This window comes from Haemaphysalis longicornis, unplaced genomic scaffold (assembly GCF_048455015.1).
Source record: "Haemaphysalis longicornis isolate Haplotype H1 unplaced genomic scaffold, Haemaphysalis longicornis Haplotype H1 scaffold_1, whole genome shotgun sequence".
Classification (NCBI taxonomy): Eukaryota; Metazoa; Arthropoda; class Arachnida; order Ixodida; family Ixodidae; genus Haemaphysalis; species Haemaphysalis longicornis.
Genome location: NW_027526203.1, coordinates 465,503,436 through 465,518,045, shown reverse-complemented (window position 1 = coordinate 465,518,045; position 14,610 = coordinate 465,503,436). Strand labels below are relative to the sequence as shown.

The 14,610-nt window shown below is 44.7% G+C and overlaps 1 protein-coding gene across 7 annotated transcripts in view; it reads right to left on the bottom strand.

The window, feature by feature from the left end:
- Positions 1 to 1,678: 1,678 nt before the first annotated feature.
- LOC144156196 (band 3 anion transport protein-like) overlaps positions 1,679 to 14,610 on the bottom strand; it is a 217,898-nt gene continuing 204,966 nt past the window's right edge. For all 7 annotated transcript variants that reach the window (XM_077688066.1, XM_077688072.1, XM_077688067.1 and 4 more), the window contains 7 exons: positions 13,436 to 13,723; positions 13,279 to 13,368; positions 12,394 to 12,557; positions 7,162 to 7,415; positions 3,942 to 4,111; positions 3,705 to 3,875; positions 1,679 to 3,361 (listed from right to left, as the gene is read on the bottom strand). In XM_077688066.1, the coding sequence (XP_077544192.1) occupies positions 3,281 to 3,361; positions 3,705 to 3,875; positions 3,942 to 4,111; positions 7,162 to 7,415; positions 12,394 to 12,557; positions 13,279 to 13,368; positions 13,436 to 13,723 (1,218 nt within the window). In that variant the 3' untranslated portion in view covers positions 1,679 to 3,280. The remainder of the gene's footprint in view (positions 3,362 to 3,704; positions 3,876 to 3,941; positions 4,112 to 7,161; positions 7,416 to 12,393; positions 12,558 to 13,278; positions 13,369 to 13,435; positions 13,724 to 14,610) is intronic.

Genomic DNA, 14,610 nt, shown 5'->3' with positions numbered 1-14,610 from the left:
TCACCTAAGCTGCTTGAAATGCCAAAACTAAATAAAAGTGTAAACCGGTTGTACAATATATACCCTATATGAACTAGGCTTTTGCGTTCCGCTCCGTGGCTCAGTTGTCTGAGGCGCTAGGTCTGTCACCGCAACTGTTTTGCCAGTCACGAGTTCGAATCCCCGCGGGTACGTGTTTTTTTTTTTTGTAAGTTAACTTTTTTGTTTTCCGCCGATGTTTTCTATATGGAGTTCACCTTTTTTTGGGCCGCAACGTTCATGGCTACACGAACTAGTTCACAAAACGCGCGCAGGCTGGCACTGGCGCGCTAGCGAGTTCTCGTTGGCGTGCTGTTGCCATAAGCACCGACTGCTTGCAGGCAGTGGGCACAGGCCAGAATCAACAGACCCTTGGCCTGGTGCGAACACGCTTTTCACGATACAGGCATGAGGGAGGCAAGCTCCAAATATGGTGGAAAAGCGCATGACATTTGGGCGTCTGCGGGTACGCGGAGGGCGTTCATGCACTGCGTAGGTCTCGGCTCGTGAATGCTACGACTACAAGCCGTCCTGGGAGGCTTATCTTGTGCATTTTACAGCCGACAACATGGCAGAAGCGCGGTACGATGATTACTGAGATATTGAGAATGCCCATCCAACAACGCCACCGGTTGTGTTTTACAGAACCGAAACCGAAACTTGTTTGGTTGCTCACCTTGGGCATCGTCCAATCACGGTGCGGCTCCTCCTACCGTCACAGCTTTAGTTGGTGCGGCCGCCGCAGACCGCACATGGTAGTTTTTCTTCTTTCGCGCTTTGTAAAATAATTACCGATTTGTCAACCGGATAAACGATGAAAAGTGTGCTAATTTGAGCCAGTCTACGCAGTGCAAGCAAAAACGGGAGCTTGACAAATTCACTTCAGTGTCCCTTTAAATATTTAATAATGCTACATCGAGATCCCTTGGTGGTCCCAAACTAATCTGTAGCCATCCACTATGGCACAGCTCGTAGCCGAGGTGTAGCTTAGGCATGTGATGAAACCTAGGTAGACCCATACAGCGCCGCGTAATATGTTCAACAGGTGCAAAATGTATAAATAAAAATGGTGAAGCTACAGATATGTTCAATTCATAGATTTCTGCACTTCTTTCTACATAATCTGTTTGAAGTTGTGCGTGGCACTGTATGTAGGTGCCTAGAAAAGTTTAGTGCTTAAGAAATGCAATTTTAGAATTGAGTGCTAGCAGTTGCAGTGTTTGTACTTCTCTCGGAATCTACACCCACACATTCACTGAAGGTGGCAAAAAAAGTGAAAGCTAGCACGAAATTCTGGCGTATGATTGCAAAATACAACACGTTTTGTAGCTTTGGTGTAGCTTCAGTGTATAAAATCGCAGTAAAGTTTTTAATGCAAGGGCCTGTTGGGGGTGCAAGAAATTGTTTTTATGTTCCGTTTCGTACATCACTGGTTATCAAAATATTTCGTTAGCCACAACTACATGGGCTCTTCGATTTTCCATCCCAAACTGGTGAACTGTGACAAGCATTAGTTTTTCATATTTCTATGGCCAGCGAAACATCGATCAGTCCAGGAATAAATCGGAAGAGCCCCTTCGTTTTACTGCTTGGGCTAATCTAAAAAGGAACCTCCAGCTTCAAAAGGCCTTAAGAAAGAAATGGGTCACGGCAGCAAACGTTGGTAATATAAAATATTTATTAAAACAATGCAAAAATAGGTAGTTAAATATCAACATTGCATTCATAATGTAGCAAGATCTTGTACTGCGTAAGTACAGCAGGGCCAGCAGTCATGGACATCCACCGTGTGAATGGAGCAAAGGGAAACGGTGTGGGCAAACACGAGCATCTAATGCTAAGGTATCTGAGCAGGGATAGACAGTTAACGAAACCTTTTTCAGCAACGGCAGTTCTACGCAAAGCAGGAATGCTGTTGTATTTTTTTAGCCTCTTTGTATTAATATATGCAGGTGGTGAAAGCAATGTGCACTGCAATGAAGTCAAGATGTCACTGTTCCACGTTGCTTCTACTGCTTAGTAATGAATGAAATTGATGCATGAATGGAAATAAATGCTCTGAAAGCTCAAGCCGCTTCCAATATGTTTCCCATAGATATGCGCAACAGAGGGGTTCTAGTGCCCCGCAGTTTGCACCCACAATTGGCCGGCGAAACAGAGAAACAGTCTTCAACGAGTTCATTGCTGCCTTTTCCTTTGTGCATGACACCGTAGCCCGAAGATGTGATCCATCATACACGGAAAGAACGTGTGTACACAAGCCGCTACACAAAAGCATGCGTTTCCGGCACCAGTTTTTACTACACAAGTCCAGCACCAGTAGAAAACATGTAAATGCCCTTTCAACACGTCGTAGCACCACTGTGCATTGCCAATGCAATGCTGCACTTTTAGGACCCTGTAAATGCCTCAACAGGCTACTGGTATCAATGCAGTCATCGGAAATAGTGCCAAAAAAGACACCCATCGTCACGCTGCACTGGCTGCTTCTGTAGTCTTGCTGAAGCTTGGGGCCTGAATTTCGCTAAGACTACAACTTTGACAGAATTTACTATTATCTTTATTCCTCCTACACAAGAAGGGCAGGATTCCCAGTACTCGCCTTCCCAACTGTCTTCTATGCAAGCAGACATTTCAGCTTTCAACGATGTACATAACAGCGCCATAGTGAATGCTCAAAGTGAGTCTCCTGCTTGCTCTTCAAAACGCACAATGGCAAATAAGATATGATCAAGCTCTCTCGTTAAGTGCTACTGTATATGCTAAGATAACGCAACTTACATAGCAACAGTAATTTATATATATATATATATATATATATATAAATATACATATAGTATTGTCACGTGCCATAACATTTATCACTGTAGGCATCTTTCTCCACATGACAATATAGATGTATATGTAGTATGTATGGTATACAGACAGTATATTGATATCAAAGCGCAGGAGGCAAATGACTCCCACCAGACAGCGAGACTAAATAAAAGACACCATGGCACTTTGATTGGATTCCACAGAACTAGGTCTGCATTCACCAACAAAACAATGCAAGCAAACAAAGGGGCCTTGCCATAAGTATAGCACATTAATGCTCAACAGGTTACAATAAAAGTTACATCCGGACAGTTTCTGGAACGCTGATCAGATCGTAGGCTCTTCGAGCTATCTCCATATGTTTATGTACAAGGCTATGAAAATGGCGCATCACATACATACTAAAAGATAAAAGGCTCAAACAAAATGTGGGACAGAAGCAGCATTAACTGGGCAGCAGTGTTTGCTGGTAAAAGTCCGGGTCGTCCTCGTCATCCGACTGGAGGTTCACGTCTTCACCGTCCAGCTGCACAAATATTGCACAGAGTGAGCTTCACCAATTAACACTAGGTGCACAATGTAGGCGGTACGTGCACAGAGTTTCCCTAACGGCACAAAGAAAATGCTTGCTCTCCACAGTCACTGTTACCATAAATATACTGGCAAAGATATGTGTTACTGATACACTTGGTCACCACAACAAGGATCATATGCACGGTTCTTTGTAAATAGGGTCTCGCAAGCCCAATCCAACACCTATTGTCGCTTTTTTCAGCCAGTCTCCCATCCGAGATATTGTGCCGCACTGGAGCACTAGCTTTTGATTTTGCTCCTGCTTCGATTGGTGGTTGGTGCTAAAAGGTACGTACACACTGCAGCTCCTTTTCGGTGAAGATGTACTTCAGTTGTAGCCGAAGTGGAATCATAAGCAGCAGCACAAACGGGAAGGCCAGGGCCAGTGAAGAGGACTTCACGGCCCACAGTATGATAAGGCAGGCGATTTGCAGGAGTGTGTAGAGATGCATCTTGGTGGCCTTCACCTGGCGAGAGGAGGGGCAAAAATGAGTGAGCACTGGCGCATGTATTGCCGCAAAGTGCCGCCCTACCTTCTGTGCGTAAGGTACGCCCGGGAAGTGCTTGGTGGGCTTGAAGAAGAGAATGATGCGCTCAAAGAGCTGGATCCCGATCATGGAGGTTATGCCCATGTAGAGGAACACCCCGAACAGCACGGCCACTGGAACTTCCCGCAGCAAGGGGCTCATGAACACCGACAGACCTTGAGAGGCAGAATGAAGGAGGGCAAACGTCACTTGCAGAGACACTCGTGAAGAGTGGGAAATATTTTGCAGACAGTGCTTTGCTCAAAGCAGCACCCCCAGTTTTGAATTCATAGTCTTAAGGATACGAAGAAGCAATGCACACTTTTTGAAACTGGGATGCATCCAGATGTTCCTGAAAATTTTTCAACATTTCTTAACTTTTTAGATTAAAACAGTCCATAAAAAGAAAACAGTAAAATCATCTCGCCCAGTGTTCTGTATCAGCTTGACAGTAAAAGTTTACCCGCTTATGCTATTACACCATTAGCAGTTCCACTATAGTACAACTTTTAGGTGGAAAGTTGTGCTGGCAGCCAAGAACTTGTTGAAGCTCAAGGCAAGGCACCAACCGGCATCGAAAGAAGTGTCCATTATAGTGGAGGTCTTGAGTGAAAGTTGGGATGATGCCCCATATTTCTTGACCGCAGGCCCAATCAAATAGTGCAGCATTGCAAGTGCACTTGACAGCACCGTTAATTGCACCCATACTCTATGAAGGTTGGAGCTACAAAACGGATAAAGCCAGTGATGATGACAATGTTAAGCAAACCAAAGCAGGTTCATTGCTAATAAACATAATTTTAGTTTTGTAGCTATTGTCATGTCACCTATTTCGGCCAACTTGCATCAGAGGATAAGTTTTTTCCATTTTCTGACCTTTATCATTTTCTGGGGTCGGCCTAGAATTTGGGCCGACTTAGTTCAAGTGAACATGGTATATGGCCCCCATCAACTTCTACATGTGAAAGTAGGCACAACAAGTGGTGGTGTGCAGTTACAATATCATAAATGGACTAGTGCGAACAAAAAGGCAGGCATGATTTTTGACATGTTGGAGCACAGCGTTCACGCTGCAAGGACAGATTCCTTCTAATTTCTAAGTTGCGCTGCTTTCTTGTCTGGTGCAGCACAACAGGCCAGGGGGTATTGCACAGAATTGCATTCATTCATCATCATCACACTTCGCTGCAGGCTGGAGGCCCCTCCCATAGACCTCCAAGCGCTCCTGCCCTGTGCTTTCCGGATCCATTCTCATACCCGAAATTTCTTATTTCATCCTTCCATTGAGTTGACTTCCCTAATTTCAGGTTCGGTCTCTGGGCGGCCACTCTGCTACTTAGATAGTCCACCTGTTGCCAGTTCTCTGCATAACGTGCCCGGCCCAAGTTTATTTCTTACTCGTGATTAATGCTGTGATATCGTCCACCCGAATTTTCGAATGCAGGTCCTGTAGGTCTGCAGGTCCTGAAGGCCAACACATGTTTTTCTTAAGCTCTTTGTTCTTGTGAATCACAATTATGTTGATATTTTTCCAGTGTAGGGGTACCCTTAAAATCCGGAGGCATTCCGAAAACAAGTTTGCAAGCTTTTGTAGCACAGTACCTTGACCCTCGTCGTTTCTGTGACTCAGTTATTTCATCGCCCCCTGCAGCTTTTTCTCCCTTTATCCCCTTGAGCATCCTCTCCACTACCTCTTTAGTTACTACTGGGACCCTGAAAAGTAAGTTGGCAGTTTCAGTATACTGTCCACTGGCCTAACGTTGCTAGTGTACAGCTCAATGTACAACTGTTCCGCTAATTTTGCTGCCGTACCACTGCTGCGTGTGATGTTACTTCTACGAGTGCGTACATCCTACCATTGCCACAAGCTGCTCCTTAGGTGGCTTCAAGCTTGCTCCTTTTGTTGAACATTTCTTTAATCTTTGCACAATGTAGGCATGAATGTCACTAACCTTATGTCTGCTAACCAATTTCAACAGCACCACCAAATCAATATTCTCCCCATTCTTGACACTTTCATACTTCTGCATTTTGCACAAGTTCCTTAGCTTTTTTTTTTACATAGTTTTCCAATTTCTTTCCTACATTCGCCTCCTCCTACAATATATTGCTCACTCTGCAATCACTGTCATGTAATACGTCTATGCTCTCTTCATTCGCTCTTGATAAAAATGATAACATTTTCTGATTGGTTATTCTGAACTCCTGTGCCTTGTCTCTTACTGACAGCAAGCTTGGTCTCCCATTTTTTGCTTTTTTCATCCTTTCCCTGTTGAGATGTAGCCTTATTTCGCTCCTCATCATCCTGTGACTGCTGCTCTTGATCTTGCCCAGCACCTCAAAGTTCGGCACAATGTCTGAACGATCACTTAGAATGAAGTTGATTTCGCTTTTAGTTATACGACTGGGGCTTTTCCATGCCCATTTTCCTATTTTCGCACTTGCAGAAAATGCATTCATCATTTTCAGGTTATTTCTCCCCACATATCCAACTAGTGTATCCGGCCTTCTATAGCGACTACTGCACTCCCGTCTTTCCCACTTTTGCTTTAAAGTCTCCTATCACTATCAAATACTTTGCTTTTACCTTATTCATAGCCAATTTGACCTCCTCGTAGAAACTACCAACAGCCTCATCATTGTAGTTAGAGTTTGGTGCATTAGCATACCTGATGTTTAGCTTGATCACAACAGTTGACTCTTTTTACGAATACTGTATCGAATTCTTCTACATTTCTTTGCGCCTGTGTGGATTAAGATTCCAAACCCATACCCACCCACTACACAGCTTCACGAAGCCATCTTGTGTTCTTGTAACCTTGCTTAATCCTACTATACCCAGCTAATGCCCGAGAGCTGCTCTAATAGCACAGCTAAGCTCCCTAGCTCATCAGAGTTCAGATTTCAGAGGCTGCCTTAGCACCAACTGAGGGCTGAGAGTTTTTTGGTTTGATCATTGATAAGTTTGTGGCCTAGTACTACCTACACCCGAGTCACAGAGTCGCCAGATCACGTTTTGTTTAGACTTGAGGAATGTCGAGGGCCCGTGACAAGCAGTATCCAAAACCAATGATATTCATGATGTCAAGGGCTACACAAGCACTGCACTTTTATGGCAGGAGCTTGACCATCCTAAACTGCCTGCAATGCACCTTTAAGTTGTAGGTGGTCTACCCGAAGGCACATTCGAAGCGCTTCAGTGGGAGTCATAATAGTAGGCACCCACCGACGAGCAGCGACACCATGAGGTTGGTGACGCGTTGCTCCTTGACCCCGATGATGTGGGGCGACTCGCCGGGCGCGTGGGTGCGGCTCATGATGGTGAGCGAGGCCAGGTGCGAGACTGAGCGCACAGTGGCTGCGCACATCCAGGGAGCCCCAATGAACGCACAGCCCAGCTCCATGTAGCAGATGAGCAGCAAGTCCAGGTGGAAGCCAGAGCCCTTCTGCAGCTTGCGCTCCTTCTTGCTCAGGATCAGCCTGCAAAGCAAGGGCCTTGCTGCTGACGGGAGAACACAAATAATGTCCACAGCTCGCACTGAAACTCTCACATCTGCAGAAATACTAACTTTGCTTTTGAGCATGCCGAAATCTGTAATGTTTATTTCAATCTTTCTTAGGTGTCTTTGAGATTAGTACACTTTTTCAGTCAATGCAGTTGAATTTTTGTCCTTCTGCGGGGCTCTCCTGGACTAAGGAGTCCCCCACTGGTCACCTCCAAACACAGAGTCAGATTGTGATTCAATAAAGTTTATTCCTCCTCCTCCTCTGCGGGGTTTGTCCAGTCGCAACCTATCGCCACTCATATGAGACCATGATGGCCTGGTCCCCACTGCATAAATAGCGTGAACGTTGTAACATTTTTGCAACAGCCTGTGCAGCAGACAAGTTTTTGGGTGAATTCAGAGGTAGCCCATCGTTTAGCATATCTAGAGGAAAGTGCACTTTGGATGTGTTTTTATGCAGTGATATGGAAGTAACAAATTTTGGATACCAACCAGTACGAGGCTCCCTGGTGTTTTCTTTTAAAGTTTGTATGTATGTTTTAAATCGGTGGGGGGGGGGGGGGGGGGAGGAGGGGAGGTTGTACCAAGTGCTTTCCCATAAAGGCTAAAGTAAGCATGAAACCAAGTTTTGGGTCATCTATGTCACAACATAGTGGCAAGCCAAACAGTTCATGTTTTCGTTATGCCTTAAAATTTAATGGTGATAAAATCCACGTAGGTGACATGAAAGTAGACACATAAGCAGAATTAACTGCAACCAGTGAAAAAACAGCTGTAAGCTAGGCCACTTTAAGAAGGCATGTTGGGAGAAAAAAAGGGCACAAAACTTGGTCACGTAGTTGCAGGACATTGCATCTGTACACTTCATAATGACACCCATCAATGGCCAACAGATTTGCACGATAGTAGACACAAAAACAGTAGTGATTGCAGTTGGCAAAACTTTTCTGAACCTTCAATGTTCTCTAGACAAAGCAGGAAACGTAAGGACCAAGCGATGTGAGCATCTCTACAAAGGGCAAGTTCTAAAGTTGCGGACGTGGTTTTGCAAATCACTTTCTGCAAATGGTTCTTGCCGCACTGAAAACCTATCATACGTTATTGCTAGGCAAAAATAGCAGTTTTAATTTTTTTGCTTGCTAACCACGAAGACACGAGACTGCACTGATCTGCAATCAGGGCAGGCTTCTCTCCGCATGCGAGCTCTTCCCCCACATAGAACAAAGAATTTTGCTCCTAGCAGTTTCGTTGTGCGCCTTCCTCTTGTAAGCTCTTCTCCACACCAACCACAATTTTAACAGAGTAGAACAGCAAGATTCCCAGGTGCACTATGATAGGTGCCTGCAGGATGAACTAATACCATAGCAAGTTTCTATGCAACAGTTGAATAACAAAATTGCCCCCACCTCCCCGAAGGGAATCGTGAGGAAGTGCGAATGCATTTCTTGCGCCGAGAGTACACGGCGTAGTAATTCTGACATCGCCTTGAGAGGCGCCCAGCCAGCGAACGGTCTAAACTGGAGCAGAGCGAGCAGGAGACTGTAGCGAGAGAGCGCGCGCGAACCGACCCACGGAGGTCTGGCAGTTTATCGCTGCATATATAGGGGGGCACGCCGCGCCGAGCGCACCGAGCCAGGTGGCTGAGAGAGGAGGCGAGCGCAAGGGGAGAGGGACGCGCGCAGCGGCGCACGGCAGCAGCAGTCGAGCGAGGGGAGAGGAGGTGCGGGTGCGTGACGTCACGGCGCGGGGAGGGAAAGTGACACGCAGCGGCGCACAGCAGCTGCCGGGGAGAGGGGTGGAGTGTGTGACGTCACGGCGCGGGGAAGGGAGAGGGATGCGCGCGGCGCACACCGCCGCGCCGCGAGGGAGCGGTGAGGGGCGTGTCGTCACGTGGTGAGTGACGTCACTGCGCCGTTGCTAGGCTGCGGACGCCGCCGCCGCCGGCGGTGGATGGTTTGGGGTCGCTTATAAAGTGCATCGCACTTAATAACTTTCTAGACATTTTAGAGCGAGCAGACAAGGCTAGCCGTGCAGAATAAGGTGACACAGGAAAATCATTAATGTGGAAAAAGCACAAGGCTACAATTTGAACACTCCACTGAGTGAAGGAGGTACATTTTTGCTGTATGCCACCATTCTTTTACAACAATTTAACCTGCAGCTAACGGTTTGTGCAACGTATGCTGGAGCAAGTAGGATAGAACATGTGTCACAAGTCTCATTGTGAAGCAGCATGCATTAACAAACCTGTGCCACACACACTGAAGCAAGAGAGGAAAAAAAAAGAAGACAGGTAGTGGAGAACTTTACAAGTTTCATCTAGCAAGCCTTTGAATGCAAACAATTCGGATTGTCAGGGAGCTAAATGGCAGCAGTAGGACATGAAATGATATGGTACCGTTTTTGTACTGCTCCATATTTCTTAAAACAAACTCCTGCAGAAGTGCAGCAGTGAATATGCAAATGGGAATAACAATGTGTATTGGGAGATACAAAAAAATATTGTACTTTAATAAGTATTCTTCATTCTGGTCTAAATGCATATGTACCAATACACAACTACAATGGGCAGGTCAATGGTCCCCCTTTACCTTCTAGTACTACATCACGAAGACACAGCAACGTGCACAAACACTTGCTCTGAGTGTGTTCACTTTTTCATCCTACGCCACATGGCATCCCTACGCGCACTTGGGAATTAATAAGACTAGAGTCTTAAGCTCGCCTGTCATCTGCTTCGTATCCGCCTGCCGACCATTGGCTATCGGCTGGCCTTCGGTGCCGTTGCTAGGATGCGGTTGCCAGTGACACCCGATGAGCGTGAAAAATCACTTCCTCCACACTTCTTCCAATGCGCCGGTGGCATCTCCTAAGCTTTCTTTCTCCAATGGTTGACAGTGACCTCATCGATGCAATCGCCAATTATTCCATGATGAATAATAAAATATACCATGTTTTCACGCATATAACTCGCACCAAAAATGCTAAAATATCAGGGGTAAAGTAGAGGTGTGGATTATAAGGACTGGGCAGCTGGACGGGTGGTGCCACCACTCGGCGCTACCCTCGTTAGTGGAATGAGCCAGTGCATTGGACTGCGCAGCCTCCCGTTGTTTTTGCCATATTTGCTTCAGTGCTTTGAATGTTTTGGTGGTGTTATGAGCGGATAGGTGCGGTGACACGAAGTCTAGACAGATGTGTTGGGTTCTTAGATGCAATGATGACTACGTAAACTTATTGGACGCTTCTACGTTTGGGAATGGGCTACATTGACATGAGCGCTTTTTGCAGTGCTCAGCGCCTGGCTTTGCGCGATCTGCGTAGGAATAAAGCTATTAATATTAGTATTCATTTCTACCACTTTGAATTATCTTCACTGGTTTCAATGACTACAGTTTCCATGCCAGCCTTAACACTGGGATACCTCGATACTAGTGCTTTGAAGAGAAAGGCAAGAGAAAAGAGAAATGATAACCAGTGTATGTGCGAAAGTTCTGTCAAGACAGAATTTCCAGACTAAGAGGAACACCTTTCATGGTGATGTTGAACAATGCATTTGAGATTGTAGTCAATCATTCAAACTAGTAGCACTTTTCATATGAGGCCTCCTTTCATGCTGCTTTTCTCTGTATGTATGGCGAAAAGTCTGAACTTCAACATAGTATCATTTTATGCTTTCTTTTCTACTATATCATTGCTTGTGCACCAACATTATTTTAACTTAATTGTAAGTCAATTTTGTTACATTTGCAACATTATATCTAAATGTTGCATTTTTCATTAATTGTGAAAATGAGTTTCTGAAGAAATTTTACACTTTTACATGCAAGTCTTTCTGGGAATCATGCTGTTCATTTTCTCACACTGAAGTAACCACTGTCCATGCAAGAGTTTGCTTTAAAGGGACGGACTACCGATTTTTGTCGCGTATATGTTCTCTAGCTCATATGAAAGCCAGCGTTTTATATAGGCCGGTAACCACAAGCAATTTATAAACAAATTGGCGGAAATACTTTTAATTTGGTTCCAAACTTCCTGAAATCGGAAGGGTGGCGGTTCGTAGTGCCGAAACTTGGCACTACAATATGTGTCCCTGTCACGTGACCTGCAAACCTAGCAGCTACTGTAACTGCTGAAACGTTTATTCACTTATTGAAAATCTTTCAACACAAGTATTTGTATAAGTTTAAATTGTATAAGTATTTTTAAACATTATTTTGAAAATTTTTAAGACACGGGCCTGCCGCTGCTGGTTTGCTGTCTGTGTGGCTAACTGAGCCTCCATGCCCAGAATCAACGGCAGTGTTCAGTAAACAGACCCAGTGAAGCAGCTTTGACGATTCTGCCTGAGTCAGGGGCGTTTGTTCTGCCGATTTCATGTTTTAAATACATCAACGGCAGCTTGAAAAAAAAAAAAAAAAAGAAAAAGGATGCGCCTGGGGAGAATTGAACTGCCAACCTCCACAACGTGAATCCAGATTCTACCTATCGTCCATCCCAGCCTTCGTGCAAAATAGACTAGTGAATTAAAAAACAAAAGAAATAAGAAAGCCTGAGATGCCCACTTTTTTTAGCTGGGAACAAGTTTTTAAATATTGCTTTTCATCTCGCATACAGACAAAAGTATGTTGCCACGCTACTGTATTTCATGGTTGCCAGCATTATTTTTGGGAGGACACGTACGGCTCGTTGATCTGAAAATTTCTATTTAAAAAGTTCTAGGGTGTTATCAGCAAAACCGTTTCTCGTTTGGGATAGAGAACATTTGGGATAGAGAACACATACTCGACGAAAATCGGTTGTCTGTCCCTAATAAAGTGTTTCAGATATACAGTATGTTACTGAAGAATTGCACTCACCCCTCCTCGTCATTTGGAAATTTTTAGTGAAAAAAGTAAGGCCTAGATGTGAGCCCAAAAAGTGTCTTTTTCGAAGCTCGGCAGACCACTTACTCGCAGATTTCAATCTCGAGGAACATGAGTATGAAGACCAGCAGAGCGCCAAGGGCAGCTACAAAAATGTGCCACCAAATGAAGGGCCGCGTTGAGCTGATGGGGGAGACAAGCCAGCCCCGGCCTTCAATGCTGGTGCTCAAACCATTGGGAACCTTTAGCTTCTGCAAAAGCAACGGGAGACAAGAAGATGTCAGTGTTCTACTTTCTAAGAGGTGTGCTGTATTAACACAAGCAATGGTGGCACAGGCCTGGTCTTATTTTGCGTGGATAGCAATTGGCTATGCACACCTTGGACACGTTAAGCTGTTTAGCTGCATTGACAGCCTTAGCTGCATGACAGCCTTAGCTGCATGACAGCCTTAGCTGCATGACAGCCTTAGCTGCATGACAGCCTTAGCTGCATGACAGCCTTAGCTGCATCGGCTCAAATTGTGATGTTTCAGAATAATTTTTGATCAATCTAACAACTACATTCAGATTAGCTCTGGTGGTATACACTAGGTGGTAGCAACAATCGTTGCGGTGTAAAAGAATGCTGCCACCACTCGTTATTTAAATAAACAAACTTGTAGCTATACTCCTCATATAAAATTGCAGGCATGGCTGTAAGCACGTCTCAATGTAAAATTCTGCCCTATAAAGGTCTCACTCCTCAAGCAGGCAAGTGAACCACGACTAGCATAAAATTAAGCACGAAACTAAGTTACCACTTTGCAGTATGCTAATTTTGTATGGTGCATTTTTGAGCAATTGGTGGTAAATGCTTAACTTCGAAGTTAACTACTTCACTTTGGTGCTTTACCGAAGAAAATTAGGAGAAAAACGAAGTGGAATGTTCGGCTCCACAATCATGCTCGACTGCCCCGCAGAGGTCCTCCTTACCTGAGAATATGTGTTGGGGACAAAAAAGTCCAGGGTGACAATGATAATAATGGCAATTGGAATACCAAAGTCTCCGAGAGCTCTTCTTGCCTACAGAAAAGGAAACAGGGAAAATAAGTTATGCGACTCACTCCTTTTGTACCAGAGAACCACTTACGTTTCTGCCGAGAAAGCTGCTGTTGCGAAACTTCCTCAGAAAATCCGCTAGGAAGAACGTTGAGAACATCAAAATTAGTGACAGCAGCGCAGTGTTTGGTTGGCGTGTCCGTTCTACAACTTCAAATTCTTGATATGGCTCCGCACTCCAGTTGGCAGAAGACACATTAGTCCAGTCAGCAGCTGACGCGTTAGTCCAGTTGGCAGCCGAAATGTTGCTTGGAAGGTGGGCAGAAGTGGAGTTATCACAGTAGTCACTTGCTCTAAGCAACGGGTGAGTAACAAATATCTGAAAGCAAAAATTACCACAACACAGCAGTTATCTACTGGCAGTGGCAGAACAACAGAAGCTTTCAGAGAAAAGGACAAGTCGGCACAGAGCCTGCGTTGCAGCCATACGACGATAGCTATTCACAGCTGGGGAAAAATGGGGAACAGCTGTACAGCTGTTCACTGTGGCCGTATGACTGCAATTCAGGTTGAATGTCAGCTTTTCTCTTTGCATAACTTACTCCACCTTGGAGGCTTTTCCTAAATTATTGCACTAAATTATTTCAGTATTTGTAAATTTTGAGCAGTTCAGTAAAAACAAAAGCAAAAATTCCTAACCCTCAGCGAAATTACACAATTACACAATGCTCTGCACAACATGAAGCTTTGAAATGGCAATGCTCTCGCACTTTAGTAAGTATCTGCAGCAACTACCGTACAATGATACGCTATTCAGCATCCTCCCCCGTGATCTATTTTAACTGGGTCTTTTAAAAGATTTGCTCAGTCTGCAAAATATAATTAGAATGAATGTGAGGCAGCTAAAATAAGTAATTGGCATGGGGGTGTAAAAGGCCTTCAGCCTAAAACGTGAAAATGGTCACGATGAGATGACAATGACATCAGGGTGGAAAGAGTGCCAGGAGTATAAAAAATGCCCCGTGTGTTATGAAGGAATGCGAAGGTCCTGGCGAATACCAGTCTGGAGTTATGCATGGCAGATAATGAGTTTTAAAAATCAAATATCTTGAATGTAAGGTGAAAGGTGACTCGGGGGGAAACATAAGTCCCTCTGCTAAATATAGTGATGAACGTAGAGGTGTGTTCTTCACTTGTTGTAAAGGCAAATCCAGAAAAAAACTAAACATTTGTTCATGACGCCAGTAAAAGTTATAACTCCGAAAA